We start from the raw sequence: 27901 nt of genomic DNA, 5'->3' as shown, positions 1-27901 counted from the left end.
GCTCTCCGAAGCACGGATCTTGCAATGCCCTAGACCAAACAAATGACAGTCACACAAAGTGATTTTGACAATGTCCCCATCGTGAATCGAACCGGGACCTCCAGATCGTGTCGCCTCACGCTCTAGCCACTAGACCACGGAGTCTTATAAATTATATCTTTCATTATATCTTATGAGCATGAGCATACTTTTTTTTGACGTGACTTACTGTAGATTTGCCGCAGATGGCATTAACTACTTGGCCGGACAAATGGGGAGCGCTGAAGGCTCTCACCCGGTACAAAGTTTAAGACAACAGGCCATAGAGTGCCCAGATGGCCGCGAACCTCGGCTCAGGGCGTCGTCTGAGAGGAAAATTATTTGAAAGAATTAATCGACCCTAGTGGGTCGATAGCGATAAGCGCTGAATCCGGGAAATCGTCGACCACGACGGCGGGGTCGGTATCGGGGTCCTGAAGTGTTTCGTGTCGCGAGCTGATTGGATGCCTCTATGGCTAGAGTAATCAGGTCGTCGGGATCGTATATTACGTCCTTCGGACGCCGATACTTTTCAGTACCGTCCCTAAGATATGTACATACTAGTAAAGTAGATTAAGTACTAAAAATCATTAACGAATGTTTACGATAAATAATCACGATGGGTGTTCCAACAACAATTTTTTACCACAAAGTAAAACAAGTGTAATTCGCCCCTAACCTACAATTTGCGGCAGACACTTCAAATTCCCTTCTGCATACATTCGATTGAGTCATCATAGCATAAAGTCCGTAATAGGCGCTATTTTATGAAGATGTGTACCTTTTTGATAGCCCTCTGTTTGTTCCACAAAATTACAGCTTTTAAACTTGATCTATTGCTTCAGTAAACAAGTAGGATACTCTGTCTATATTTACGGATCGATTTGGACATAATATGTGTTTCCAAATAAGGTTATGAACTTATGAGCGAGGGTTTGTAGAAAGAAGTTGGTATGTAAGTATCTAGGAAAGTGAGTAGAACTGTTTAGAGGTTATAATATAAAAAAAAATACATAAGACTTGGCTGTATGGGTATAGTTCCCTTTGCCTTGCCCTTCGGGAAACCAAAACAAAAAAATTGCACTTCGGTCGGAGTGTCAATTGTGTGATGCATTTTTTTTTGTAAAAGGAGAAATATAAAAGGAGTGAAGAAAAATAAAATAACCCTTTTAATTCTATATCCTAACTAATAAGTTTTTTTTTGTCAGGCGTATTTATTTACGTAGAGCAGGAAACGATTGACTGAAGCCGGTAAAAAGGTATCTTTTTAATAAATCAATCTAGAAAGTACTATAATTAATAAGCGTAATACAGCACACTATAATGACTGCTAAAGAGTACTTCAGCGCAAAGTGAATATGCCGCTGAAAGATTAACTTTTCTTCTTTATCCCTCCTTCTACCAAAAAAGCCTCGAAGTATGAAGAAAGGATAACATTTCCTATCATCATCAGCCCATTAACATCCCCACTGCTGGGGCACGGGCCTTCCCTATGGATGGATAGGGAGAACGGGCCTTAAACCATCACGCGGGCCCAGTGCGGATTGATGGTAATTAACGACTGCTAATACAGCTGGGACCAACGGCTTAACGTGCCTTCCGAAGCACGGAGGCGCTCGAGAAGAAAACTTTTTTTTTGTGGTTACCCATCCTATGACCGGCGTTTGCGAAAGTTGCTTAACTTCAACAATCGCAGACCGAGCGCGTGAACCGCTGCGCCACCGAGCTCCTCAACACATTTCCTATAAATATTTGCAATTCGGAAATTTTCTATATTGAGCATAAAGGAAAGGAAACAAAACATAATTAACAGCGAGTTACCTATTACTTATATTTTATTTGCCCTTACTTGACTTAAAGTAAACAAAAGTTTTCATTGTTCACAATGTTCTGTGTGTCGAGACTGTGAAAGGTGTAATATTATGAGGCTTCGAAAAGTTTTTAATCTTTAAGGCATTTTTATAACGTGACTACTGTTTGGTCACGTGGTAATGAAATGAAACGCTGAAAGGTCAAAGATGAAAGAAGGTACAAGGCTCATGGTGCGGAAACACGCAGTTTCCCACAATGCGTTTTTTTTTTTGTGGGAGGAGCAAAGTGAGTGCTTATTCTATCCGACACGCCCCTAAAACCTAATATTACTTACAATATTAAGACATATGTCTAAAAAGACATATTTTTATGGACTGGACACTCTGAACATGTTTTCAAAGTCTTTGAACTTAAGTAAGTCAGTATACTATTGCTCAGTTTCAAACTAAGCAATCAAACAAATAATAAAAACCGCTAAAGAAAAGAATTTTATTTAGCGTTATCATAAAAATATTTTGATTGTTACTTTCAAAACATTATAGTTTTTAAATGAGGTAGGTAAGTATTTTCTGAAATGCTAACAAAATATGCTACTATCACTTTATTAAACAATGTTACTGTAATGACGCTCATAAAATATTATACTTATTGAAATTACTACATTAATTTAAAAACTTAAAATACAAATTGAGGTCGCGATATAAAACTCTAAACACAAATTGATTACTAACATTAGACATAAAATATAAAGTAAGTAAATAATTTAGAAATGTAATTGATCATTGTAATAAGTACATGAATAGTCAGAACAAGGTGGCTAATTCGGCGTAAAATTAAAACACAATTCCGGCTTTATCATATCCGTGAAGGGAAAAATATTAAGAAAATTGTTTGGAAAATATAAAAAACATCTGTTGCGTAATAAAATTGAGGTAACAAGTGATGGTATTAATCACAAGTGGGTCGAGATCCCTTCTTACGCGTCAGTGACAAGCCTTCCGCAGCATTTATCACGTTATTAAAACTGGGTGCGCACTGTAAAAAAGATAATTATCTTAGGGAACCCTCGTCTTGGTCAGGGCTGGCGAAATTATTACGGAAATAATGGAACTCAAGTCATGGAATGATATCTTGTGTTGCTAATTGGAAATAAACGTTGAAGATTTGGCATTTTGAACTTGTTCCTCACTGCTTTGTTTAGTCACGTCTTCAGGCCAATTTTAATATAATTCATAATTAAAGAATATATTCTAGTAACTGTCGATATCATCTGATAAATATTTATAAAATTATGTACATCTCTTACAACATATTCGGTTGATGAGGTCGCAAGATGTATAAGACATATAGATTCTTAATTCAATAAATCACAATATCTTCTGACGATAAGTAAATAAATCTCACAGATGTAGATACAACACGCTTTCTTAGGAAATCTAGACATGCATATTCAGAATCACAGAGTTTCGAACCGGATTTGAAAGTTGCAAAATCAGAACTCAAACTTTATAATGTTGGTAACCCTAGCGCCCTAGCGGCGTAGACGATGAGTTAGCAGTCGGTAGCACATGTCGGCAATCAGTCATCGATGGAATCCAACCAAGGATACATTGCATGGACACTTGCCACCATATATTCAAGGGGTCAGATTAGAGATATTACCCGCCATTACTTTGAGTATTATACGAAAACTGTTAGCGACAATTACTGATTGAGGTTTTAGGAGACTAGTAAATTAGTAATTGAAGTTAATCAATGTCGTCAGAAGAGATTATGATATTGTATATTAATTTTAGTGATTTTAAATGACAAGAATTGCAAGTAAGTATGAAGAATCTTTTGGAATAGTTGTTAATAGATGCAAGTTTCTTAATCTTTCTTGCTGCTGCGATGTCAATTTGCATTTATAACACTTCGCAATTGAGAAATATTTATGGCATAAAGGTGCATCCCCATTAATGAATCCAAAAACACGCCTCTTTAAAACTAAACGCACATGACGTAACCAAACTACAAATTCTCGAACAAATGCGCTCTTTTCAACATAACTTTTATATACAAGCGAAACGGTGCAAAACAAGTTGCTCGGGATATTATAAAAAGCCACGGCGTAATTTAAACGTAGCGGGCAGATCTCCGGCACTCCGGTTCTCCGGCACTCCGGCCACAGATCGCAATTCTCCGGAATCTCGGAAAAGCTACAAATGTTACCGACTTCCCTACGGAAAATTACATTTCATAAATTCTAGTGACGTAACCGCGAGAGCATTGTCGATAAATGTGAAATTCTTGAAGATATAATATTAGAGCTTATATAAGTTTGTAACCACGTATTCTAAAGTTCATACAAACATACATAAATCCGCGTCTGAAATCCCTATTGAGGCTAGCAGAGCGACAAGACGTGGACAAGGATATGCAATGACTACTAATAACTTTATTGAATAAACACAAGATCACTGTGACAATATAAATCGCGTATAGATAAAATTTGGTTATTTCTACGCGAGAAGAGAGTTAAGTATACATACAAACTAGACATCCCGATTGAAGTTACCTACTATTATATATCTTAGTAACGAATAGGGAGAAAAGGTACAACTCTTTATTTTAGAAATTGCGACAAGCGTTCAACTTACATGTATAAGTATTTCACGTTACCCACGTAGCGCGTTGGTCTAGGTAAAACTTAACGCGGTGACGTTTGGGTACAGTCATGAGCAATATAATATACCCACTTTGGAACCCTGTCGCAGTAACATATTTGACATTTTATAAGACTTACGGGTCAATTTGTGGAAAAAGTTAATGCGACATGGTATCAAAGTGTATACATATTAGTACTCGTGACCGTACTACGTTAATCTTGCGACAGATGTACCTCTGACTATCCCATTTATAATGACAAACATAACTAAAACCAATAGAGCCATCGTCGATTAAAGTTAAATATTTTACCTACGTAGGTAGATATTCCTATCGACGTCTTTTTTTTTCACGTGACTTATTGTAGATTTGCCGTTGATGGCATTAAATACTTGGCCGGATAAATGGAGGCTCTCACCTGGTACAACGTTTAAGACAACAGGCCTGAGGGTGCCCAGTTGGGCGCGGTCCTATCGACTTCGTGTCTACATCCCTAGCTCTGAAGAGAGCTCAGCGGTTGTGAGCACGCACCGTTGCGCGAATCACACGTCTCGTTTCACAAGATAACAATTTGTGCGCTTATTTACCGCTCGCAGCGCACGCCTGCGCCAAATTGGATGCTGTGCTGCCGTACCGCTCTACATAGGACTTTGGATTGGATCTGCCAAACTTGTTGTACATAAAAGCCATGTTCGGAGTTTAGTTTTCTAAATTTAGTGACGTTAGGGTAAAACCGAGGTCTTTATGATAAATATACTTCACTTTACATACACTTTTTCTTTCAATTCAATGAGTGTAGGTGCGAAATTTTCGGCCAAGTAGTTAATGCCGGCAAATCTACAATAAGCAACGTCAAAAAAAAGGTGTGAAATATGAATAATATCGGAAGATATATTATTAAAACTACGTTTCTACCATCTTAGATGGTATGGAATCTCATATAGTATTGACTTTAGTTTTTTTCACTATTTTCAGTTTACTCCCTATTAGGTAATAATGATTTTATTTGTATTTTTTTTCCCCCGATAGAAGAAGATCATTCAGGTATCAAACACGTAACATAACATTTAAACTCACTGGGTGTCAGAGATACGTCCATCATAAGGTGAAGTAAGTACTCTCACTTCACCGAGCTTTCTGGTAGACCAAAGTCATATATGGTAAACTGCATCGCCGTCTATAATGGTCGAGCAAACTGTGTTAGTGAACTTAAGATTTATTAACTCATTAATGCAAGTCCGGTAGAAAGCCAGTGAGACACGGGGCCACAGGGACTATATAGTTAGGTAGCAAAACTAAACCCTGGAAGACCACATTCTAAATAGCCCATTGCAAAATGCACCATGTCTGTTTACCACAAGACGAGGTATTCCATAAAACCCTTTTCAACCCTCATCTAATTAGCCTAACAAATCACTTAACGAACGCTTCCGTCGGAACACGCCGAAATATTTCCGCTTTGCTATCCGAAAAATGTGGTAAAGAACCCTCTTCCAGTTTTAAAGGGTTCCGCAGTAAAGCACAGTAAAACACGATAGTTGAAGACTTATATGACTTGCCTACTAGCAATGACATTTGTAATTATTCATTTCAACCCAATAAAACTGTCAAAAGGTCAATCAGAGAGTTCGTTAGCTTATTTTTCTAAGCGAATTTACGCTTTATGACAATTTCCCAATTGGGTTAGTTTAGTATTCATCGCAAGATGAACTAAGAACCACACTGCGCTGAGATTTAATTTCATTTATTTCTAATCTACTACTACTGAATAGGTATATGACAGAATCAAGCAAATATTAGGTACAGTACAGATGATTACTAACGGCATACAACTGAATAAGTACAGTGTAATGTTACCCTATTATTCCTATTCTAATAAACAGTCTATAAGAAACCCTCTATCCAGTACTTAGGATATATACTTGGCAGTATATTTTTCCATTCATCTTGCTCACATTTCCCCGGGAACGACATTTCCTCCACTTGTCTTCAGCTATCAGCCAGGAAAGGCATGGCTTCCGGTACTGTCAGGAAAAACCACTTTTATTCCTCGTTTTTTTCGTGTAAAGCTTTCCGTCTACTTAGAACTAATCTAGTAAGAAAGTTGTTGGATTGAGCTGCAGTGATACAAACGTTAATTCATTTATTAAACAGGTTTGTACGTAACTTGTAGTACTAGGATTTGTGCCCGGTTAATGGCAAGCGAGTCTCACCCCCTATTAAATAGACTTAAACTTGGGTGTAGGTTTAGATTAGTATAATATATACTCCTCTGAATACCCCTTCAGGGATACAGGCGTGATGTTATGTTGATATTTCAAATGTAGTAACACAATATACATATTTTTAACAGACACTGGACAAACACGTAATAATAAACTGTATCTACCTATCTTAGGAAAAAAAACAAATACTGAGAATTATTGAGGACAGAAGAGGCAAGATGATTGGAGACCTAATAAGACACGACGAATTTATTAAAAACATCATAGAAGGAAAGCTAGAAGGAAAGAGAGGAAGGGAAAGACCAAGAAGAGCTTACATGGAACAGATTAAAGAAAAGGTTAACGTCGTGTCTTATAGCGAAGTCAAGGAATTGGCCTTTGATAGACTGGAATGGAAAATGCTACACCGACAAGAGCGTGACTCTTAAATTGATGATGTGACCTATCTTAGGATTTCGTATTAAAAGTGTCTGAAAGTAAATAAAATCTTAATATATGATAACTTACATCCTTCTTGTTGCGTGGCTGACTCTTATTGAACTGATTTGTGAACATGAGCTTTATAGATAGTTTTTAAATGCAATTTATGATTATACAGTTACTATAATAAGCATCACAAGAGCAATTTTTTTCTATCTAAGTATGTACTTCTAAAGTAACATTAATGTTATTTGTTAGACATAAAATATCTGCATTTTTTTAACTCTAAATATTTGTAATATCATCGAATCGGCACCGGCAAACTCTGTCTCCAAACTTCACGTCCCATAAATTAAGCGTGAAATTTGAAAGGGAACTCACTGATCATTGTCGATGTATTCTGGACAAATTATTGTGAAATTAGCTCTTCTATGGTCACGTTTTGGCCATTAAAATGGAGACAAAACTGACTTAATACCTTGCGGGACAAAATATCCACGCACGATATGTGCTATCATTGCGCAAAAAAATATAATACCACGTTAGATTTTCAGTTGGGGGTGAAGGTCTTTGCAGTATTTTGTTCCAGAGGTGGCGCTTTTTGGCTGCAAATTGAAGGTTGTAATGGCTGCTCAGTCAGTGGGAGTTGTTCCATTGATGGGTTGTCAGCGGCACCCCATTGATCAGCACAAAGACTAGCCATCGTTTGTTCATTGATCGGTGAACAATCGCACTGTTCCAATTGTGGACATTTTCTGTTATTTTGGTGTTAAACCGGGACGTGTTTGACAAGACAATCTGCGCGTTTGATAAATAATAAATAACAAAATGTGTTTGTAGGTTTTAAATGTAAAATATGACATATACATTCAAATTAAACAATATCTTTATTCAGTAGGTAACATAGTTACTTCCTATCGACATTTTTATATAACGAACGTCTCATCCGCCTAAAACTACTTTTAGTAGTAGTTACTAGTATTTTATATCTAATTAAATAGTAAATCAAGGGTTTGAGTTTATAGTCAGAAATATTACATTTTAATAATTCCCGAATTTCATCTTACTTATTAAATGTTCTAACATTTAAAAAGTAAGTTTATAACCTGCCGCTCAAATCAGCCTTTTAAAACTAACCTACAATTTCAAACATCCATACTTAACTCAATAATATCAATAACCCAGTAGAAAAACAATCCGAGAAGACGATACTAACATTGGGCAAATAATCATAAGGGTTGCAACACATCTGTACGCGTTAAAACGGATTAAAGCAGATTACACGGAAAAAAAACTTAGGGTGACAAAGAAGCCGTCTCCATCCGTGACAATTGCTGGGATCCGGAATTATTCGGTTATTTACGGTTTTTTTATGGACAAAGCCATGGATACTGCTGCCGTTTTTGGTGTCATGTGGAGCAAAAAGATACGAGCGATGTTTGGAGTCTAGTTTCGCGACGTATTGGGATGTACGGAGTTTTAACCTAACTTCAAAGTATTCTTACATTTTTATCTATTTGATGATATCTGAAAAATGTTCTAGTACTTATTACTTTCAAAAGGATATCATTTAGAGTATGTAGTTACAGATTTTGTATTTAGGATCACCATTTTCTCAATTTATCTATCCAAATATTTATATATGTTTTATTTATCAGTATCAAGAATCTCGGCATCGTTTGAGTACCCCCCGACAGAAATAGCAGGACTACGTCAAACCTCGCAAGTTGGCGCACGACGCATCAACATTCGCCTCCGATGTTTCATTGTAAACAACGCTAACCTAACCCAATAACTGGTGGTATATCGCGTTGCTTTCGGGGTATTTCGTTATTTTGTCTACACGGATGCAGGCGATGTTCTCAACCGTCCAGTTTACCAAAACCCCCGCTCGATATTCTAATTGTTCCAGTCCAAAGGAACGCAAGAGGTCTTCGGATAGTGGTGGAGCGTCAACATTGTGGTACGAACGTGCCGTGGCTTCAACTCCACGGGCTATTATTGTTCTGACCAGTTCAGATGAAATATTGGCCCACTGCGCACACCCGACTGTTTTGCGAACAAGAATTTGTTGGGAAAAATATTGGCGGAAACACGAAGCCGCGGAGGTGCTCGTGAGTAAACTTTGCAATGAGATATTGGTACAAGTTTGGTACGAACAATGTATGTAAACAGATTTTTGCGGCCTCTTACATTACCTATTATTACACTGAGCAAAGAAAATATATTTTTTAAGTATTTTAATATTCTTTTGTCCGACTTATAAGTAGGACTGAGCCAAACATTGTAAGTGGTATGAAATTATTGGTTCCTTAGTAAACAAATCAATCACATTTTACACTGTGCGCCAAGACAAATGACTCATAAATAACCACTAAAAATTACAAGACAAATTCACTGCACCCTAAATATTGGAGCATATTTCTCAAACAGGCGTATCGAGGGGAGACAGGGCGAAGCGACAATGACGATATGGTGAAGATAAATTCTATCACGCCGGGAGATTAGCTGGCATTGTGCAACAGTGTAAGATTAACTGATAAGTGTCTGCTCGTTAATAATAAGAGAAATGTTTAGATACACTTGGGGTGAGGCTCCCTTTCGCAATCAATATTTATGGCGCTGTTTTTTTGGAGGGACGTGTAGTATGTTAATTAAAAAGATAGCTAGTCAAGTGGTTTGAAGGAGATCTGAAGATGTATGGACGCATTTGTTTGAGATATGATATGATGAATCTTTATTTATGAAGATTTTTTTATTTAAGATACTATTAGGTAGGTGATTAGTAGAGTAGGTAATTTAGTTCCTATAATAAGTATCTCTAAGGAGTACAAGAGAGGACAAGAGAAGTTATTATGATAATTTTGAAACCTTTTTGTACTGGCTCGCCGCCTATTTAATTACATGGGACTCCAACACAGCTGGCGAGGAGTGGGTGTACTATATACTGCAGAGCTCTGCCTACCCCTTCATGGATACAAGCGTGATGCTTAATGGAAATTAACTGTAGACAAGTAGCTACTTCTAGCTGTCTCTCTCTTCACTTTAAATTGCAATGAAATTTAATTTACATTTACGATCATCTGTTACTGAGTGCAATGATATTGAAATAAATCGTCGTATAAGCAATAAATCAATACATCACGAATATCATATGGGCCAGGTGTCATATCGATAACAACTGTCATGGATCGATGCAATAGTTTTTATAAAAGACTGATGAGAATTCATAACACTTTATTTCGAATTAAACATTTAATTCACATATCTGCTTAATTATAAATTATAGGATACATCGTATAAAATTTAAAGATGAAAAAAATCACCTAAAACCTAAGATAAATAAGGAAACAGATAAAATGTAGATTACACTGTCTTACAAACTATTAATCCGTCAATCAACTTTAGCCGATGACGAAGACAAATGAACCTATGTATTCTGATATTATTTTTACCTGCATTATATTTATAGATAATAAATGAAAGAGATGTGCAAATAAAAGCGGCAGAATTTGTCCGCTACTGTCTCCCAACAATGACGCATCTGTACTTTTGTAAACCGAGATCGTATGCGATCGCATAAACACACCGACGAGGGCAATAAACATAATAACAATAATATTTTTTATTGTTATTAATAACAATACAGAGGGAATGACAGCCGCCTACCATAATGAAGATGTAATGGCTGTACGGCGTTAATCCTTTGCCGAAGGGGGTGGCGCTATGAAAAGATGTCACACGAATATGACAGATATTTTGACAGTAATGCAACGGACCCGGCTACTGAGGGCTTAAAATTAGCGCTTTTGATTTTTAATTCTTAATTTGAAAATATAAATTCAATCTGTGCTTATTTAAATTAGCTTTTACTCTCGCCATAAAACATAATTCACGTATTGACTTTGATTGTTTCGAATAACAGAGAGCAACGTTTTTAAAGTTTTGTGATTTTAGCCCATCGTTAAAAGTTCCAGGCAGCTTTTTTTAAATTTTGACATTAAAACAAAGAAAGTTTTATAAATTTCGAAAAACCACAAAACCTGCAATTGGATGTTCCAGCTGAATAACAAATTACAAACACATTATTCGAGCACCAACGCTTCGCAACGAAAAATCAACAGAGGCAAATAAAAAATTCATAGCCAATTCCCTTTTGTCGGAGATCCAAACCAAACAGGCGCTACGAATTTCCATTTTTAAAATGTAACAACAATCGAATATTGTAATAATAATTAGCTGGATCCATTACGTTCCAATTTTAAACTTCGATTTTGACAGCTGAAGAAATAATTGATGCAAAATCTATGATTCATAACTTGATTGACATTTGCCGATCCTTTTGTTACGAACTGGTTCGACTAATATAAAATTCATTTGGTAGATTAGTAATTTCTCAGATGATTTCTGTATAAATATTAAAATCGAGATATTAAGTCAGCCTGCTTAAGGGTTTAAATACAATTATAATTTACACTTTCGATATCATATTATTCATAATGTCATCTTGTCTATTAATTGCAATTCTGCCATCCCGTTCGATTCGTAAGACTTGTGAGAAAATATTTGCGAGTAATTGAATAATAATATTTTTTTATTAACAAATCTCGAAATTGAAAAGAGAGATGCATTTCAAGAGATTTGGTGACAATTTTGTTTTGTAAAAAAAACTCGCCAATCAAGTTTTCATTTTAAAGTTTGAATACTGTGACATCCCTCTTTATCAATTTTGCCGTTACTTCGTCTTTTTTTGGTAAAAAAGTGTGAATTTCTTGTGAAAAAAAATTGTTGACGGGGGTCACGCCTTAACCAAAATTAGGGTTTATTCGTACGCAACCTTTTATTGCACTTTGACACGGGATGAACTTTTGAAAAAACTTTAAAATCCTTGATTACCCGTATGGCTGCTTTTTGAAGATCTTATTGAGATATCAGAATTTGGGAAACGGTGGTTAGATTATGTTAACCATCACCCCTTTAAGTTTACTTACACATGTGAACGTATTGAATTGATTTTAATCCATTATTGAATACACTGTGCAACTGCGGGAAGACATTTTCAACAGTTATTTTTGTCTGTCATTCGATTTTTTACCTTCGCCCAAAAAAGCAGTAACCTCATCAATAGAGTTGTCAAGAGCGTCGTAAATTCTCATGTCGTTAGACTGCCTGTTTTGGGTTGAAAACCAACCCAATACAAGTTAGGTCACAGCCCAAAAGTTTCCTCCGAAACACTTAATAAAATAACTATGATATTCTTTATTGTGACACTTAACTGTTACTAACCTACACAACACTAATCACAATTCCGGTTTCATAATTACACGTATGTGTCATTATTCCTACGATTCTAAGTAAAAAATGATAGTAATACCGACAAAACGTCACCAGGGTATCTGGAACATTGTTTCGCTGAATGGACTTATAGCATCAAAGAGTCTTTTTGTCCGTTGAGTCGGAAACGGGCAGTGGTCGGCTGCACTCCTAATGATGTGGCCGCAATTGGCGCATTTACCCTACTGTCACGTACGTGCCAAATTCAAGCAATGCGACTCTTACGAACACGAAAGGAATGGTATTGATAAATTATATAATCTTGTAAAAGCTAAAATGCTCTTGCCGTCATAGGTGAGTATACCTTAAGCTTTAAGCTCTGGCCTCTTGCACTAACTTATTTCCACAAATTCATTCTTTATTGTGTACATTTAATATGTTAGGAAGCTAAAATAAATAAACAGTAAAAATATAAATATAATATACAGAGGACGGGAGTCCTAGTGCGACTTTGAAATAGACTACTCTGGGTGCCATCCCAGTCGCGTCAGACAGAGTATTGCGGCCGAAAGGCAAGGGAGAAACCGACTTTTCTCTAAAAAAGTAGCATGGAAAATCTTACACCGACAAGAGCGTGGCTCTTAAATTCATGATGATGATCACACAAATGTCCAACAACAAACCGTAACAAATACTTTATTTAACAATACCAACCTTTAAAAGCACAATCTAAGATGTCCAAACGCCGTCAATATTACATGTAAATAGAGGCGCAAATCTATTTAAGACCGGAACTAAACGTCTGCATACAATGGGTCGGTAACGTTATACCGCATTCTGCGCAAGAGTGCTATCTCGCGCATTGTCCAATATTTACGACGCATCATTTACGGGGCAGATTGAGATGACACAGTCATTATAACACAGACAAAGCTCACGCCGGTATAAAATGATAATATTGGTGTTTCAAAATTAGTATTATAATATCTACAAGTCTCCAAAAAATACTATTCAAACCTAAGACAGTAATGACTATAATGGGTTTTTAGTCTCTACCTACCAAATAAGTACACACGACGAATTTATTAAAAACATCATAGAAGGAAAGCTAGAAGGAAAGAGAGGAAGGGGAAGACCAAGAAGAGCTTACATGGAACAGATTAAAGAAAAGGTTAACGTCGTGTATTATAGGGAAGTCAAGGAATTGGTCTTTGATAGACTGGAATGGAAACTGCTACACTGACAAGAGCGTGACTCTTAAATTGATGATGATCACCTACCTGGTATGGGAATACAAAAGAGGTCACCATTTGGGCTTAGGTGGTAACTCACCCAGTGGGCGAGTTGCCAACTTTTCAGATTATTAGTGGTAATTTCACCCAATACTTTGACACACATTTGACACCGTGACTCAGAATCAGAATCATCCATTCAACGTAATTATCATAGATATCTTGTTGAAGATCAATTCAATATTTATAAATCTACGCCATTTCGCAAGGTGTGATAGCTGAGGAGAAGAAATGACAAGAAACATCTACACATCTTTTAAATCCATATAGGTTTAAACAAGTTATTTAATAACTACAGGAACACATTTGAGGTACCAAATGGCCTGGTAAGGCATTTTTATCATTAAGGTAATCATTCATCTAATCATAAGCTTCACATGAGCTTTAAAATTATTTTATGACAAATTCAAAACTTTCTTTTTTGTACTTTTGCCCAGGTGTCTTTAACTACTGGGTTGGACAAACGGGGAGCGCTGACGCCTCTCACTCAGTACAAAATAAATACCCACCACCTCTTGGTCGTAAAACTAGGCACAGGGCTTCGTCTGAGAGGGTTTATGAACCATTAATCCAACTTAGTGGGCCTACAGCAATAATCGCTGAATGAGGGATATCGTAGACCACGCCAGCGAGGTCGGCATCGGAGTCCTAAAGAGACATTTTGAACTAATCACTCCTCTGATAACATCATCAAATATAAATAACCCACAAATCGTGTGACCACCGGAACTAAACTCTATTGTATACAAAGAAATGCTATAAAAGATCAGTAACACTACACCACACTGCGCAAGAGTGCTATCTCGCGCGTATCGTCATTTGATAGACGTTTGCGCATCCCGCCCGCTTCTGCAAATTCAAACTGCGTCCGGTCTTTTGTGGTATGATTGGCGATTTTTTTTGCATGGTTAGGGAGTGATAAGTATTTACCTAATAAGTCATTAAATCGTGTTTCATAAGTTTGTTTGGCACTGCAAAGGGCGAAATGTCTATTCGTCCACTCGTATTCGTAATGTCTATTGGTACAAGTTTATTCGTCCGAGTTGTTTTACAATACGTTTAGACAAAAATAAAATATAATAATATATAAAGAGTTATCAGACAGCTTGTTATTATGCCAATCGAGTTGGAGATCACAGGAGGGAATTCAATGTTTGTAGGTATTTCTATAAAGAAAGCTCATTTCAGCGCTCCATATTTAAAAATACGACAATTTATCAAAATCTTCTCGATTTGTCAACTCCTTGTGTACCTACATACAGTTCATGTTACCACATTATGACACATGTCTTTATACAGCAATTGCAAGAAATCTAATACTTTTGCGAGACATTTTGCGTAATCCAGGAATCGAACCCAACAATTGATTTCCGCTTCCTCTGCAGATAAACGCCACACCCTCGACCATTCAAGCGAATATGATGTCTCTATTGAAAGATAAATCGTAGAATCTTGCGCCTTTTATGGTTCAATCTTATTTTAGTGAAAGGTAAAAATAATCCATAGTATATTTTGACTATGTTTAATTTATCTGTCCTCTATGATTTTTTAAATCATAATAATTTATAATATATGTGGCAAGAAGCAAATTCATTTTTTGAGATATTGGAAGTTCAAATATCGAATAAAGAATTTTAGGAATTCATAATTGACAACATTTCATTTTTACTAAGGTGCCTTAAATCGAAAACCATTTCGAGATATTTCTATGATTTACACAAAACACATTTTTTCAGATTTTTTAATTCAGTAATAATAGAAATATATTGAAAAATCCACGAGGTCAGAAGAGGAAGGCATAATAAGTTCAGACCTTTACATAAAAATTATAAAAAAAGTAAATGTCATACATAACATGACACTTTGTTTGCGACTTGTTTTAAATACGCATGCAAAGGTACATTACATTATACTGCCTTCATTCTATCAATGGCAGAATCCAATTTTCAAAAAATATTTTTTGTAACTTCTAGTGGAAAAATCTTGAAAAGAAAAAATACGTGTCTTCTATTTAAACAAGTACTTTCGAAATAGCACAAAAAAACCACGGCTTAAAAATTTGAAATGTTGTCAATTATTATTTATTATACGATTTATTACTTTATTATTTAGATAATTATCATAAAATAATGTTGAAATGTCATTTAAATATTAAAGAAATACTGATTTATTATGAAAAAAGTTTAGATTTTAATAAAACAATTTAAAACAAAACATTTTATGCCTAGCAGAACCAAATATGATTCGGAATTTAAATTTGGAAGGATGCTCGTAAAAAACTGAGCCATGTCACATGTCACTCAAAAAACAAGTGAAAGAACATGGCTACTTGAGACCATCAATAAAAATTCAACTTTATTGAGCTTCGTTTGACAACACTCGCGTCAATTTTGGACATAATTTATTAACGAGCAGTGCATTTGTTTTTGACACCTAATTTTACACTCGACTCTAAGACAAGTGGTTCATTCATCAGGAATGAATATTTGTTGAGATGCAAGAAAGAGTGCTTTGTCATCACTTAAATTGGAAATAAGTGAAAAAAACATGACTTCTAACCTTCGGTGAGTGTTACTGGATGGTAATGGTTTATACTTGTAAACGCTTCTTTGCCCACTCTACAATTATTATTTCATGAGAGTAGAAAACTATATAAATACAAATTTCTATATAAGTACATAAAAGTAACACGTGATAATAACAACATAATCGAAACAGTTTTAATCTAGAAATTGATACGATTCTCACGTAACTCACTCAATATCATCCTCAATTTTTAATATAGTATGAAGCCAATTATTTGGTAGTTGATAATAATATTTAAGAAAAATCAGACAATTTAAAGCTCATAAGTAAAAAATATACGTATTATCAATAGGAAACTTATTTATACGAGAATTTTTCAGTAACATCGGTAGTTCCACTTACCTCCCAAGCATATCTCCGGTCCAACGGCTGAGTCTCCCACTTGCCGATGAACGGTCCATACTTCGTCCCACCACTAATACTCGCTCTCGCAAATATCCCCCCTCCCTTCAGCACCAACTCGCTTGGCAGATTGTAATCTCTTCCCAGATACTCCGAAAACTCATCCTTGGAGGACGAGTCATCTTTCTCTTGGGAATCACTTTCTTTCTCTTTTTGGAAGTCGAGTTCTCGGGGTAAGTAGCGGTAGTCTGGGTAATTGGAGGGAAGGTAGGTGTCTGGGAGCGCGAAGTCGATGGCTCCATAGTACTCCTTGATGTCCTGTCCTGGAGGCATCTCCTGCTTGATGTGGACTAGGGTGGGCGGAGGCTCGGATGTGGCTGAGTCGGACGGGCTTGCCGGCGCGCTGCCTGACTCCTGGCTATCTGCCGCTGTGGAGAAAAATATACTCATAAGTATCAAAATTTAAAAACTGATTGATCAACTAATCAGATCTCCAGGAATGTGAGTCGGTAGGTCAAATGCTTCGGACAATCACATCTAAATCCAACTACCAATGATTTTTCAAGTTCATATTAAGTAGTAGTAGACTGTTTAGTCAATGTAATGCTTTTTTGTTTGTTTCTGTTTTTTTGTTTTTTTTTTAGTTTATTTGCTTGAAGAGTTTTCTTCAAGCAATTGCTCCAATACACATACATACATATTATATCATATTATCACGTTCGTGTCCTTATCGGAGTTGGCAGAGACATGTAATCAACATGACCGCAACCACTCTTAAAATAATTAATAATGTTGATAATAGTAGTAGGTGCATTAGGCGCAAATCTCTCTTTTCAATATTGTAAAACAATTTTATAAATACATAAAATATATATTTAGTTTGAAGCTTTTTAATAATAATAGCAGGTGTCAATCTGCCAGCATTCCAACGTGGTACAGATAATAAAATAAAGAGCACAGGATAAAAACTTGAAGACGTGCAAGATGTCTGCATTATGGCTGGTTTCCGCTGTTTACAAAGCGTTTCCGCAGCTCTTGTCTTTCGGAGCATCCCTGCTGGATGCAAATCTGATATGGGGCATCCATACAGTACTAATATTACCTACGGCTTAGATAAGTTTTAAATTACGTATTTTATATACAAAATAAAGCTGACACAATGAAACCAAAGTAAATTTTAATAATAAAATAATAAACATAAAAGTAAATTTTAATAATAAACTTAAATTCAAAAATGTTACATTGACCTTCAACAAGTTTATCCATGATAATAACAATTACGTTGAATAAATGATTCTGATTTCTAACTTCGCAATAAATGGCAAGCAGGCTTCTTCTCTTGACAATTCTAACTAGCAGTACATATCTAAGTAATTTTAGGATTAAGTTTTTCTTGTGGATTTAACTCATTTGACTAAAAATCCCAGCTGAATAGTTAGTTAGTTTATGCTTATGCCATAAGCATAAAATGCAACAAGTTACAATAAGTTATTTAAGTACGTCAAAAAGAGACTAAAATAACGTTTCAAAATTCGAGTACATTAACGAATGGCAACTGAGGCAAATCTACAATAAGTAACGTAAAAAAAAATCCCTCCTATAAAATCGATGTTCATAAGTAAGTACATGTTAAAGTTCCCTAATAATAATTTACCATAGTCTTCAAATAAATATAACTAACGACAAAACCAAACATCGAACACACTACCACGTTCAACGGAGGACACCGTAATACGCATGTCATCAATAACTTACCCCATGCAAACACTGGTAGAGACATTCCATAAATCATAATCCTACCCTAATAGACTGGATATAGTTGTTAAAACAACCCCATATCTTGTCCAAGCACGTGGCAAAGAAAAAAAGACAAAATTAGACGCTTGATAAACGATTAATAGAGATAACTGCTTTGAATAACAAAGGTGCAGTGAATGGCGCAGGATGTTAAGATCCTATTCATGCAATCCAGTTTATAGGAAGTCGGTTGCTATGCGGATTCACCTGTCGCGGGTGAAAAGAGTTTTTATTATCTGTGAAATGTTTTTTTTTATTTGGTGCAAACTAATAAAGAAAAAGAGTTTCTTATCATTCTATTATAATTAGAATTGACACATAGGTAAGTTGGTAGTTTGCTATGTAAACTCACGCCTGCGATTCTTAATGGAATGGGCAGATTCTGAAAACGTATGTAGATCATTTAATAAAATAGCAAAAAACAAACCACAATATTTGAACTCAAAAACCGTTTTAAAAAATATCTAGCGGCTTATAATTTTCGGGTCATGTTTGAAAACTAATACTGGCCATCAAAAGTCTCGTAAAAAAACAAATTCGAAATTCAAATGAGCCGTTGCGCGTCCATTTGGCGCGAACGCTGCGTGCACGGACAATGCGGACGAGCCGTCGTTAAGTCTCCGGTTTCCGCAGAAACTCCAGGCAGATTTAAAATAAGAACACGCCTGGATGAAAGACGGAGTGGACATGGTTTTTAATTTTTAGCCAGCCATAGATTTAATAATGTGAAATTTGAGAAAGATAAATTTTATAGTTTATCCTAAATAATTTTATGCCATCAATCATAATAATAAATTAGCTAGACATTATTTTAAGTGAAAAATATTTTGAAATATTGCTATGCACCTAGAAAATATCTACCTGTCATTCGCTAGTTAAATGTGTTTCAATGCTCTATCCTCTGTAGAATAATGATAAATAATACCTATTTTAGGAAAAATTAAATAAATATGGTATTTGAAACAATTTCCTAAATTCGCATCGTCTCTGTTCCAAGACCGCACTACACGACGATTTCACAAGTTAGCCACGGCAACTGACAATAAGCGTTTACATCGCTGTCACCAAGAGTTCACGGCCTTATAGCTGACTCATAAAACAGTCTTAACGCGACAAACGTGACTCACGCCCGACGTACAATACATCAATTCTTAACACCGACACTGAAGAGTCAAATTTCATTAAAACGAGTTTTCGAAACGGCAGTAAAAGTTGGTGATCAGGCGTGAAAACTGCATGCCTCATCAGACATACAGACTCCACTAAATAGGCATTCATCGTGCGAGACAATGCAAGATTCGAGGAAAGCGGACTTTCTAACGTTAGTCGCATAACGTTATGGTACAGTCGGGCGGTCGACCGTTAGTTATGCCAATTATAATCCAACAACTATTTTAATAGCCATCTAAATTCTTACGATGTCTATTCCCAACCTAGACAAAAGGAAGTTGGAAAGTGCGTCTGTAAACGTAACACTAACCACTCTTTTTTCTTCTTTTTAGGGGAGAAATATTATTGGCAAGTTATTAAAAAATACAATCATTAAATAACAAAAAAGATCCGTGCTTCGGAAGGCACGTTAACCCGTTGGTCCCGGTTATTACTTACTGATGTAAGTACGTAGTCGTTACATGAGTCATGTCAGGGGCCTATGGCGGCTCAGTAATAACCTTGACACCAGGGTTGATGGGGTTGATAATTCACCTCACAATCCACACGATAGAAGAAGAAGAATTAAATAACTGCTGTTCTGTTTACATCTATAGTGTTCTTATTTTAAACACACCTTTGCGCTTAGACTTGGCGCGCTTTTAATCAGCCTATGCCAAGTTTTTTTTTTCTTTTTACAAGTATTCCGATGTCATATACTTTAATGAAAGCTCCATGTTATAGTACAAAATAATTTGATTTTAATCTACTTTTATTAGGTTATAATCTAAACGATTTATGCCTATATATAAATTCTGATATTTTTTGATTAGTGTGTTCGCAGTAACTAACTGAACTCAAAAGATAAATTATGAAATTCTGATCACTAAATAAAGATAGATCTAAAACTGACAAAATCGTTTTCTTTTTAACTTATTTTAGAATTTTAATTAAAAAAATGAATAATATGTGCCACAGTTTATCACGGTTTTCTTTGACGTCAGTCATTCAGTCTGTCAGTCTGCCTTTTCATACAAATTCCATTGCAATTCCGTGTTTTGGTGTTTACTAAAAAGTAACTGATTTCACTAGTTGGAATCTAGCCTATTATTAAAACAACACCAAAAGTTTTCATAATGACCGTTATAGACCTTATCGCGTTCATCAAAATCAAATAAAACTCTATCCCTTGCAAAAAAAAAACATTTATTTTACATCAATAAATTGTCAAATAGCTAAAACAAACAATCTTTTAACCCGTCGGAGGCCGCCAAAAGCTGGCACTCTTTTGCAAGATAAAAAAATCAAGATGTTTTTGATGTTTTTTTTTTATTTCGCACACTCTTAACAGATTCGTAGATAGGTAAGTGTGGAGAAAAAAAATGAAGTGGTTGTTAGCGGTTTATTCGTGGTTAACAGCCGCACAAATAGTAGAGTTATGTTTTGTGCGTGATAGAATATAAATTATTAAAAAGAACGAAAGAGAGCAATTGGAATTTTATAGTCTCTGCTTACCCCGGTGGGAAATAGGCGTGTGTTTACGTATCTATGTAAAAAGAAAGAAGTTAACACACATAATAACGGGTTCTTACCGCGTTTACAGTAGGGATATTAAAACAATGTAAGAAAGAAGTTGCCAATTGCCTTCTAGATGTTTAATTTGGCATTTATATTTATCATTTTTAATAATACTAGACAGCGACTAGTCCCTCAATATTACCTATCATAGTTGAAGTTTGTCTATATGTGTGTTGTTAAATGAACGTAAGACCATAAACAAACCATACGAAAAGATTTCTTTTATCGCTAAACTCTCATCAGTTTTAAGTTTGATTGTAATTTTGCGTGTAATTAATTAACCACAAAGACTTACTTTATCTACATATTCCCTTTTGAAAGCTAGCTCATTCCAATAAGCAAGTAGGTAAGCATAAATGAATTATTAGTGTAGGTAATAAGTAAGTACGTTTTTGTAATTTCTCGGTTCTTCAATATCCCTCATGCGTTGCATAATATAGAAGATAAGCAACTACTTATTACTCAAGTTTATAATAGATCCAATCCTATCCAATAAGAAACACATATTACAATTGTAATTGTAATTTTAACCAATAATAGTTCTATTGAATACAAGTAGTTCTTCTATTGTAAGAATGACAAAATCCTTTACTGGTCATGAGTTTATTGATTTTTCACGGTTTTCTTTACATAGGAAGGTATATCTATTATACATACGCAGTAATGCCTTTTTCCCATAGGAGGAAAATGGCGACGGATTTCTACTTATTTCCTGACCCATCACTTTCGCTTCCTCAACTCTATCAAATCGAGTACAGATGTCCACTGGTTCAGAGTTTGATCTTGTTTTTTTTTTAAATAGTCTAAATTTGATCACGGTATGCTCGCAAAGGTCTTCCTCTTCAAACTCTACCATTTACAATAGCTTTGTAAGTCTGTTTCATTTGTATCCTTTGATTCATAATAAATTCTTTAAAATAATTATTAACTTAGGTATATGTTGTAACTCACCAGACATCTTCATTTTCGTATCTAGGTTCAGCATTAGTCGGTTGTAACGAATATCATGGTCCATATAATCACAATATTTTACAAAATTGTCTCTCAATATAGTCAAGTTCATAAGTCACTTATATATCATCCCCAGATTATCATATAAGTACTATGTATCACAAAAAATACTAATTCATGAGCTAACAAAAATTATCTTAAAAAAAAAAAATATTCACTGATAGTAACTGTCTTCTTTTGTTTATTATTTACACAGCACGGTTATGATGTTCGATTTTTGATTGTTCGAATTTGGTATGCGTAGTGACGTGCGCGGGTAGATAGCGTCTAAGCGGGAGGTGCGCTACCCGCGACGCTCTGTGCCAGAGTAACGTAAAACGAGAGGAAGCGAGACCCGGCGCATCCCTAGAATCCCAAATCACGTACCCTCGGACCGCCCTGCCCCCCTCCCCTCACCCTGCATGTCGTGCCACCCCTCTCTCTCGCACCACTGGGGGTCGCTAGCAAGGTTACCGTCTGAAAATACTCCTTCAATGGACTTGACAACGTAACGCTTTGAACAACCACTCGGTAATGTCGTTTTTGATAATTTTCTCGGCGTAGGTACCACCTACAATAAGGCTACGTGTGAAAAATTGTGTAAACATAAATCACATGTTTGGGTTCATTGTTCAACAAAACCCTTTCTGTTAGTCGAAATTAACATAGCCATTGATTGCGATATGTGATTCAAAATTATTACTTAAAATTAACTAATATAGTATTAATTTAGGTACATCATTATGTAAAGTAGAAACAATCCGCAATTCTTTGAAATATCACAAGAGCTCTCCGCTTTGTTTTAGCTATGGGTACATACCTATACAATATGAACTCAATGGAAATGTAATAATAACAAGATTACAATATTTTACAGCAGGAGACGCACAAACAATGGCCCTTCAGTTATCGACAGTGCTTATAACAAATCACTTGTGTAACGTGGCCAATAGAAAAAGAGCTATGGTATACCACCTGACAGGTAACGATAGTGCATGACGCACTGCGAGAGGCGGCTCTTGTGAATCTGGTCGCGATACGAGACAGGCGCCGATTAAGAAAACAAACTGGAATGAATATGACCCTATATCTGAGTGTTATCGGTTGAAATTCAATCATACTGCTACCGTTTCTAAACAAATGCTTTGAGGTAGTCGTAAAGTAAAAATTATATCCTTACGTGTAAGTTGAACCTACCTTATCACATATGTCCATCTACGTATATAATACATAACTACATAAGTACCTATATTAAAAGAAAATTAGATACATATTCTCATATGAAATGTATTTCATTGCTTTTTCAGAATCACCTGAAAATGTAGCATCAAACGATTCAATTAGAAAACGACAATAAAATCTTCAACTCTTTAAAAGTTAACACGTCTTCAGTTCAGTAAAATATTTTCACTCGGTACTTATCTGAAATCTGAAAATAGCAGGGAGTGCGAAGCGAGACGGCAGATAACAAGATAACGTTCAAGATCTGTGCCCGGGCTTGTGATTGGCCGGCGGCGGCGGAGGGCGTGGCTTCACTGCGGATGCACCAATGGGATGCGCCTTATTATCTTCGTCTTTGTCTGTCAGACTCGGATGTCGTAACTACTCTGTGCAAAGGTAGCTATATTTAAAAATAGGTGCGCTGTCTATGTACAGAGTGCTAAAGGAATGAACGGGGCCCGCCATTTCAGTAGGAGCTACGAATTATTATGCAAGTTATGAAAAGTTACACATATTATCATAAATTCACGTCGACACCGTTTTGGGGTAGGCAGGTCCACATATACAAGTAGATAGAGATTCGCCTAACCAATCACAATTGAGATTTATGTAAACTTTATTATAAGTAGGTACCTCACACACATAGCATCACACCTGTCGCCCCAAAAGGGTAGGCAGAGGTGTAAAGAGTTTTTATAAATACACCCACTCAAGCAAATCTAAGCAAAATTACTCTTTTCAAACAAATAAATGAGATAGAGTTCTTCTCTTCGAAACCTACCAACATATCTTTCAAACCGCTTTCATAGAAGTAGGTAAAATAATTTTATGTAATAAACTGATGTAGGTATTGTAATGAAGTTGACAATTTTTTTTTTTTTTTTTTTTTTTTTTTTTTTTTTTTTTTTTTGACGTGACTTATTGTAGATTTGCCGCAGATGGCATTAACTACTTGGCCGGACAAATGGGGAGCGCTGAAGGCTCTCACCCGGTACAACGTTTAAGACAACAGGCCTGAGGGTGCCCAGTTGGGCGCGAACCTCGGCTCAGGGCGTCGTCTGAGAGGAAGAATATTTGAAAGAATTAATCGACCCTAGTGGGTCGATAGCGATAAGCGCTGAATGAGGGAAATCGTCGACCACGCCGGCGGGGTCGGTATCGGGGTCCTGAAGTGTTTGGTGTCGCGAGCTGATTGGCTGCCTCTATGGCTAGAGTAATCGGGTCGTCGGGATCGTATATTACGTCCTTCGGACGCCGATACTTTTCAGTACCGTCCCTAAGCGGGATGTATTCGGAAGCCGCAACTACCAGGGGATTTGGGTGGTGCGGAGCAGAATCGAAAAAACGTTTGGAAGCTAATTTGAGCCATTGGGCAATGGTTGGCAGACCTAGGTCAATGTGCAGATTTTCATTGCGAAGGAACCACGGAGCTCCCGTGGCTTTCCGCATGAAACGATTTTGTATTACCTGTAGACGGTGGATTTGAGAGGGACTCGCATGAGCGAAAACTACCCCTGCATAGGTCATGATCGGACGGATGCAAGTCGTGTAGATTTTCACCTTATTCCTAAGGGACAATTTACTTCGCTTGTTAAGGAGACAGTTGACAATTGCAATATAAAAATGCCTTTTAAAAAAACAGGTTAAAAAAATAATAATTTATCACTTTTTCACATATTGTATTTATTCATCGGCCTAAGATCACTTATTTTCGGATTTGTTTGTAACCTTTTGTAATTATCTATAATAAATAATACAGAGTATTAAGTAGTGATATCGTAACGAAAACTTCTTGAGGGATGATTCAGACTATGATTCTGAGTTGATATCAAGTGGAATTTCCTGTCGGAAAACTCATAATTTTCAGTTCCATACTTTTGCGACGGAAAATTCCATTTGATAACTACTCAGAATAAGGGTCTGAATCATCCCTAATTTTTTTCGTTACGACGTTACTATCATCCTTAATACGCGAAGAGGCAAAACAATCACCATTTTATAACAATCTATGAATGGTGAAAGTAATTGATATTGCGATTCTCGTACAATCAAACCACACTCATTGACATACATACATACATAAACTCACGCCTATTTCCCACCGGGGTATGCAGAGACTATAGAATTCAATTTGCTTCGATCCTGACACACTTCTCTTGCTTCCTACACATTAATCAATCGCTTCATACACGCACGCCGGTTCAGAGTAGATCGTATTAAACCTTTTCTAAGGATATCTCCAATTTGGTCATCGTAAGTCCGTCTCGGTCTTCCTCTGCCAGCCCTACCATCAAGTTTCGCTTTATATACCGCTTTTGCAATCATCAATTTTTTTCTTTTACACTCATTGACGTGACAACGAATGACGATTTACTTTCCGAAATTAATACTGAACAATAATCTGACCATATAGAAATAGTATTTACATGATCACATTCAAATTTTCATGTCAGATGAGTTATTTCATAAATATAATACATACAACCAATTAAATACGCAGAATTAAATATGTAGGTTTTATCCTGTTTCCAGGTTATCTTATCAGCATTGCGTGTGTACTATAATGTAAATATGAGCGAACTACTATCTAATTAGGTATATTACGCTGATATAACATTTTGTAAAAGCATAAAAGTACTTAATGCCATATAAATGAAATGTGCGTAGCATCTGCGGTGTAAAGTTGAATGATAGAGTGAGAAACAGTATAATACGAGAGAGATATGGTGTAAAAGACGATAAAATGACTAAGATTGAGAAGGGAATGCTAAGTTGGTTGAGACACGTAGAGCGAATGAAGGATAATAGGATTACGAAAGCGATATATAAAGCGCAGGTTGATGATAGGGCTGGCAGAGGAAGTCCTAGAAGGATGTAAATACCTACATTGAACAAATTGGAGATGTCCTTAGAAAAGGTTTAGTACGATCTACTCTGAACCGACGTGCGTGTATGAAACGATTGATGAATGTGGAGGAAGCTAGAGAAGTGTGTCAGGTTCGACCAAATGGAATTTCATAGTCTCTGCTTACGGTGGGAAATAGGCGAGAGTTTATGTATGTATAACATTTTGTAATTTATTTAACAAGTGACAATTGTACACTAAGACGAAAACGCACGTGCCTTTCCATTCCATAAACAAAATAACACTACGAAAAAAAACCCGTAATATTTACTCCGCAAACATCTTTACATTATTGTGTGAACGACACGAAGATGCGTACCTAGTTCGCGACTTGGAATCTTTTAATAATAAAGTCCTAATAAAAACCAAAATGAATAAAAATAAAGCTGTAGATGTCGCTACTTTGTGGGAAGTTCGTTAAAGACAAACATAAAAATAAGAACTTATTTAATATTTCGAACGTGTTCTGAATACAAAAGTCGTAAACTCGCAAACAAAAATCGCGATTCAATCGAATCCGCGCGATTTAATATCTGAACATCCCACTATAGCGAACGCTACGCAAAGGCGACAAGTGGAATCGATTAGCGACAGACACGTTTGATAATCGATTGCGTCTCTATAGATGCTTTAATCGATTACACGCGGCTTGTGTTTAATCGCGAGAGTGTCAAGCTGTTTACGACCGTTGTTTAAGATTACTTCGTAGATGAAAGAAAAGTGTGTAATTTTGTTAGCGCAGTTCTATTTAATAAATCGATTGACGAATTCGTACACCATAATATTATAGTCTAGAATATATATTTAAAAAGTACAATAAATATTACACACAAAAATCATCTTGGGTTTCATCAAACAGAATCACTACACGTGATCAAACTTTTATCCAATAAAAACGTGCCTTTATAGCTACTGGTATATATTGACGATATTGATATACTAAAAGACCAACGTAGCAGAGTATATATCACCTTCTTAATATTTTTGTTCTTACAGATATCATAGTTAATTTTCATAGCTCTTTGAATCGCAGTAGACAGTGTCCGTAATCAAGCATCAAAAATAAAAAGTTACTTAAAGTTTTCGACAAAAGTCTTGCCACAATAACTTTCTTATAATACAACAGTATTATAAGAAAGTGATTCATAACTTTGCACCTAAAAATTCTACAAAATAACACATATTTATTTCCCTCCAGAAATGAATATCATATTTTCGCTGTCTGTTAATTTAAATTCACCACACGTATGAGAATTTATATCACTTAATATAGCCTCATGAATTTATTAGAACTGTCACCGGTAGCTTGGTGCGAACATTGCATAATAATATATCATCGTTTATGAATATTAGCTGAAAGCAAGCTCCGTAGGAAAAATTCAGACATAAGTATATAAACTCATGACAATAATTCATATTGGAGCAAGCAGTCACAAATCTACAGAGCAGACGACAAACTTGTCACTTTTGTTCGTTATTTTGTCTTAAGAAGGGAAGTCCTTCTTTTCTGGATTGGGATCGAATAAAAAACGTTTAACTGCAACTCCTGTTCTGAAGACTAATGAGAGTGGAAAAAGCGAAAGTAGTGTGTCAGGGTCGTAGTAAGTGGAATTCCGTCGTCCCTGCCTACCCCAAAGGGAAATAGG

The 27901-nt window shown here is 36.0% G+C and overlaps 1 protein-coding gene across 5 annotated transcripts in view; it reads right to left on the bottom strand.

Annotated features, from left to right (window-relative positions):
• The window catches only part of LOC126373549 (histone-lysine N-methyltransferase PRDM16-like), a 166004-nt gene that overhangs the window by 30506 nt on the left and 107597 nt on the right, over positions 1 to 27901 (bottom strand). For 3 of the 5 annotated variants that reach the window (XM_050019683.1, XM_050019685.1, XM_050019686.1), the window contains one exon: positions 16616 to 17043. In XM_050019683.1, coding sequence (XP_049875640.1) covers positions 16616 to 17043 — 428 coding nt within the window. Of the gene's footprint in view, positions 1 to 16615; positions 17044 to 22090; positions 22256 to 27901 lie in introns of those variants that run through there. The other 2 variants (XM_050019682.1, XM_050019684.1) reach the window with 1 other exon arrangement.

This window comes from Pectinophora gossypiella, chromosome 16 (genome assembly GCF_024362695.1).
Source record: "Pectinophora gossypiella chromosome 16, ilPecGoss1.1, whole genome shotgun sequence".
NCBI classification, from domain to species: domain Eukaryota; kingdom Metazoa; phylum Arthropoda; class Insecta; order Lepidoptera; family Gelechiidae; genus Pectinophora; species Pectinophora gossypiella.
This window is presented reverse-complemented; position numbering and strand designations above follow the sequence as displayed.